This window comes from Fukomys damarensis, unplaced genomic scaffold (genome assembly GCF_012274545.1).
Source record: "Fukomys damarensis isolate Sample0158 unplaced genomic scaffold, DMR_v1.0_HiC HiC_scaffold_24, whole genome shotgun sequence".
NCBI classification, from domain to species: domain Eukaryota; kingdom Metazoa; phylum Chordata; class Mammalia; order Rodentia; family Bathyergidae; genus Fukomys; species Fukomys damarensis.
In genome coordinates this window covers 38,171,732-38,177,420 of record NW_022900936.1, presented here as the reverse complement: position 1 = coordinate 38,177,420, position 5,689 = coordinate 38,171,732, and the positions used below count along the sequence as shown (strand labels likewise).

Below are 5,689 nucleotides of genomic sequence, written 5' to 3'. Positions count from 1 at the left end.
ATATATATATATATATTCCCATTATGGAGAGGGGAAATTTAGCATTTATATAATCCTAAAAAATAAGCACAAATAAAAAAAATTCTTTATGCACAATATTGATACAACCAATAGTATGCACAGATACCTAGATATGTACAACTCCAGTTTTTTCCGTACCTTTTCTATTGCTCCACTTTGAGAAAACTATCACTACATTTTCAGCTGAGATTTTAGGAGACTCCATTATCTTCTCAAAGCCAAAATGAGATATACATTTCATCACCATCTTATATCCAAAGAAAGAAAATGGCTAGATTCTGACCATTTGTGCTTGTGAGAGATGAGAGATAAGAAATATTCTTTACACACATGTGTTATTTTTCTTTTTTGGGAAAGAATACAGTGGTAAAACATTGCAATTAAACTTTATAAATATTTTTGATACAGAGTTGTTAGGATTAAACAATGATTTCTGAAACAGAAGCAAAAACTTTTTCTACTAGTGAACCATATCCTTCATAGGCATAAACTATGTCCCCTTCTCCAGATAAGACAGAATTACTATTATTTACATGAAAAAGTAATTGATGGCAATATGCAGAGATTGATACTCAATGAGTATTGCTGTGTCCACTAATAAAATAAGAGAAATTGGATCCATTTATATTTGGTTTAAACTGCTAAGAAAATACGAATATAGTTTTTCCTAATATAAGATTTTAAAACTTTTTTGTCAAATTTTTTGTTATTCAACTGCTACTAAGTTTAAACTCAGCTATTGCTTTTATATTAATGTAAAATATATATCAACTTCACTCAGTAAAAATATTTCAGTGGATAAAAAAGATAATAAAAGTGTTTAGTTGAGGTGAAGATATGTGAAGCAACTAAAAATACTCTTTTCTTAATAAAGTGGCATCCTAGAAATAAATGTGTAAATCCTGAATAGTTTCTCTAGTGTGAGAACCTGAAAATGTAGATAAGGACTAAAAGGCATAATAGACAATGTGAAATAGGAAGAAAAGGTACAAAGTGGAAGGGGAAGTGAAAGGGGTAGGGGAAAGGAAAGAGGGTTAAGGAATTAATATCAGAAGAAGAAAAAATGGAAACAAAGTTTTTTTTGTAAAAGGGAGGGGTGGAGGGATTGAAGAGAGGGGGCAGGGGAATGGGGAAAAAATAAGAACCAAGATGAATTATGTAAAGGTGCAAATTTCCTATGATGAATGTCCTTATATTGTGTACCTTAAATGTACCAATACAATTAATTAATTAAAAAATAACAATAAAATAAAATGGCATCCGATCATAGGTAGCAGTTCCTATTTGAAGCAACATTAGGAAAATAGTGTTTTGTCAGTTTTTACAGTCATAAAGTACATTACACGTACTTACATATTAGAAAATATATTTAGTAACAAATTCTCAATTATAAAATATTTAAAGTACTATATCCATTTTCCTTTTTTTTTCTAGAGATTTCAAGTATGGAATTTATAATTCTCAACATATTTTAATTCTCTCCCATCTATCAAAACCATGTTTTGAGCATGAAATACAATACTAGCTCTCACCAAGTCTGGATGAGCAACATAAACATATTTCTTAACAGTTTGCAAAGTCCTTACCTCATCTGCTTTTAGACTGAAAATCCACTTTCATATCTACAGATATTTAAAGATTATGAAGCAACTTTATACCTGTGTTCTTTTCTAACACCAGTGTCAGTTTTGTGAAATGAAGTAAATATCTAAGGGAATATTTCAGTGGCTCATGTTTCACACTACAAATGGCTACCAACCATGCATGCACGGTCAAAAGAATTAATGTATGCATTTAAATATACACAACACTTTAAGACATGTTTCTGACTCTACCATCAATTAATAACTCAGAAGATGTTCTATTTTTTCGGTCATGTAGTTTGGGTTTTAGTATTTAATAATAAATGCTTACACATCTTTCCTATTTAGAATAATTGAGTAAAGGCAGTAAAACATACATAGAAACTATTCACAAAGGAAATTTGTTCTTCAAAACTTACTCTTGTTTCTATTAAACATTAATCTATGTGACTATTGCCTTCCTATCATTCTATGAAGTGTCTACTGCTATTTACAAGTTCGCTATTATCCTCACATACCCATTGTAAGTGTTTTCACCAATTTTGTTTACTCGGTTCTTCTAAGACAGTTAAATTTAAGGAAACTTGTCCATTGCCTATATGACACAGAGAAAAAGAGCTTGCTTATATTTGGCAACATAAACATTGCCAGATTTCTCTTCCATCCTCTCACAAATAAGATAAAACATATCTGTAAATAAATATACAGCACTCATATATGAGTCTTATCTGAGCTTCAATATTAAAATGATCAAATAGAAAAAGTAAAAAAAAAAACTTGCAAACTAAACTCATCTGCCATTAATAAACCCCATCTGCCATTTCATGGCACATACACAAACTGCTATAGGAAGATGCCAAGACAATTTAGAATTTCCTTCTACAGGGTCTGAGCCAGAACTAATTTCATTCAAAGAATAAATGAGCAAAGTATTCCTTTGCCAACTGACAAAATGTAATGATTCATGATTAATGGACCCAGGTTTTTTTCTTTGAAGACCCCTCCTTTAAGCATGGCAGTACTGTAATCGGGGCAGGAGGAAAATCTGAAACTTTAAATGTGGGGACAGCAAATCTGATCTATATTTTATGGTTAGCAATGGCTCATTATTAGTAAAGAGAATGATGGATGATGGAAAACACTATCTTTTGAACCTTATACAAAATATGCTAAAATATTTTAAAACATATATCTGCCTTAGGTGAAAAATGCATGTTTTCAGGAAACAAAGCTATTGCTGTTAAATACTTCTACTCTGATGTTTACATCTAATTATTGAAAATGCCTTTACGTTTTACTGACTCCATCACAAAAAATTTTATTTTTTAATTATAAAATGGAATCTTCTTTGATAGAAGTAGCTACCCATCATTGATGTTAGTTGTGGAGTGAAATAGGAGCTTAAATATTAGTAAGTGACTAATTAGTAAGGAATACATATGCTGAAAAAAACATGAAAAAGTTGTATATTTTCACTAATAATAGTAAATATATTATTGAGAAAAAATTAATCAGCTTCCATTTCTTCACCATCCTTGTTGTTAGCAATATCAGTGCCCAGGAAATGTAAGAGTATTTTCCGATAGTATATCAGAACAATAAAATAATTGTCATTGTTGATCAAATTGGGTTTCTGCGCTGGCTCAAAGCATCTTTTTAATGATATAAATTATTGCTTCATAACTTACAATTATATGACTGCTAAGTAGTGGGAGGATTTTGTAAACATAAAATCAATAGAAATATTAAAATATGTTGATCATGTTGTGAAAGGTAAATGACTTGGTCATATATGAATCATATTATAGCATATGCAAACTGAGAGCCAATAAAATCCTCATGTTTAAAAATATTTAATGAAACAAAAATTTAGGATACAGAAACTTTATTGGTCATTAAAACTCTTGCCTTAATAATTTTCCACAGTTATAAAACTTTGTACATATGCATAATTCGCATATTATATAAATAAATATTTTCACCTCTAAAATTAAAATAAAGCCAACATACGTTGTATATTAGGATGAACTATATGAAACTGATTCAAACTTTTCTCACTGCAAAAATGACAATTTATCTTATTCAAGTTATGAAACAGCCAGTAAGATTTCCAGTTTTCTCTTCATTTTTGTTGAAGGAGAAGACTTAGGTTATTCAATCTGTATAAAGTGCTTTAATAGTAAATTGCAGAAACTATGCATTAGTCCTTATTATTTTATCATCATCATCATCACCATCAAAGTTAACAAGAACATGTAGCAGAACTTCCAATACAAATACTTTTGAATGAATGAAAAACTTATAGGATACTCAGTGACAAAAATGGTGTTGATTATCCACATCTGGCAGCTTTAGAGAGAGAAACATTGAAATGAAAAGTTAGTTACTGCTTAATGACATAATGAAGTTATATTTACTTCCAAGGTTCTCATGTGGATGATTAGAGATTGTATAACAGCTATCGGGACAGTGCTTGATTCACAGTAAGCTCTTAGAATAGTTACTTTTGTTGTTTTCCAACAAATGTAATTCACCAATGAGAGTCATATAAAAACCCTTTCCTTCTCAGGGCCCACATATTTGCTATGTTTTGTTTATGAGTGACCTGTAAACTTCATATGGAATATTTTGAAAATGGAAGGCAACCTTATTAAAAAAATTAAAATATTTTTAGTAATATACTGTCAAACTATTGTTAAAGATTTTTCATTAAATTGCTAACATTAATATTTTTAATCCTGATATTAGAGTGTATACTGTGAAAAGCTGTGCTAAATTTATAAATTAACATAGATCAAGTGTTTAGATAACAAGCTAATTTATATAAAATTTATTATATTGTTGTTTCTGGGTAGTTAGTGTGTTCTAAATTGAGTCAGGAAGTGAACAGACTCAATATTTTTTTTTCAGCGTGATAGTTCAACTAAAAAGATAAACTATAATAAATCATGTTAGATCTAATGCTTTCTAAATTCTGTTTTTGCTATTGTTTATTTTTAATGTCTTAAAAATAAGTTATTTTGAAAATAAAAAAAGGATTGAGGGAAAAGAAAGAAATAAAAAGAATATCTAAACCGTTGAATGACCCCGTTTGTTCCTGATAAACTTCAATTACATCTTCTTCCTCCATTCTCAGTTCTTTTGGAGTATGATTATCAGCAATTCTCTGACCTTCAAAGAGAAACCTGAGTGAATTCATTGGAACTCCCAGTCTTTGACAGTATGATTCTTTAAGTTTCTTAAGATGTGTTGTCATTTTCACTTTGAAGTGAGTCTCACTGCTATCCTGTCCAATGACTTTGAGCTTAATGTATTCGCCTTCCTTCTTATCCCCCAAGTCCTCCGTTGAAGCTTTTGCCTCCATATCAGACATGGTGATGGCGACTTCCCCCAGGTCTCCGCACCGCAGCGGACTCGGATAGCAAGACCTTGCTCACTCTGGCGTTGAAGCTTAAATCTGAGGGTCTGGACCAAAAGAAGAGGAAGATCAGCTTTGGAGGCAAGATGACAGACATGGTGAGAGTAGTGACTAACTCCAAAGATGGCTTCATTGAAGAGAAAGCAGTTTAAGATTAAAAAAAAAAAAAAAATCTTGTCAGAAGATCCCAGAAAAGTTCCAATTTTCATTAGCAATTAATAAAGTTACACATGCAGACGTGTATACAGCAGGAAAAAAAAAGTTATTTTGAAGTCAAGCAGTGAAATTACAGTACTTCCTGAAGAAATGTGTATGAGTATAGAGAACTTTGTGTCTTGTAAAGATGTTTGAATAAAACAATAAAAGTATTTTCTTTTCTTTCCTTTCTCATTTCTGTCACTGATTTCCCAAACCTCAATGCTTTACACACAAGAAAATGATTACGTTTTGAATTAGACATTTTGTCATCCTTCTAATTTATCCAATAAATTAAGTATACTTTCAGTTTTAGGCTGCCTGCTGGATGCAATATATTTTTATTATTCTATCTCAAATGCTCCACATTTTCAACTACTGAGTATGTTTTAGGGACTACAATGCTAAGAAATCTATTTGTTGCAAATACAAAAGAAACAAAAAAAAAAAGGGTTAACTTCTGCCTGAACTT

At 30.7% G+C, this 5,689-nt stretch overlaps 1 protein-coding gene across 1 annotated transcript; it reads right to left on the bottom strand.

Annotated features, from left to right (window-relative positions):
* Positions 1-3,111: 3,111 nt before the first annotated feature.
* On the bottom strand, positions 3,112-4,977 carry LOC104847492 (small ubiquitin-related modifier 1-like). Its single transcript, XM_033768057.1, has 2 exons — positions 4,691-4,977; positions 3,112-3,256 (listed from the first exon to the last, which is right to left on the bottom strand). Exons 1-2 carry the CDS (start codon positions 4,975-4,977, stop codon positions 3,112-3,114), a joined length of 432 nt encoding a protein of 143 aa, XP_033623948.1.
* Positions 4,978-5,689: the final 712 nt, after the last annotated feature.

Bases quoted from the DNA above. Each gene is read 5' to 3' on its own strand.
- LOC104847492 (XM_033768057.1), bottom strand. From the start codon at position 4,977: ATGTCTGATATGGAGGCAAAAGCTTCAACGGAGGACTTGGGGGATAAG. The intron at 3,257-4,690 runs GTCATTCAACGG...ATCATTAAAAAG, and splicing joins GTTTATCAGGAACAAACGGG to ATGCTTTGAGCCAGCGCAGA.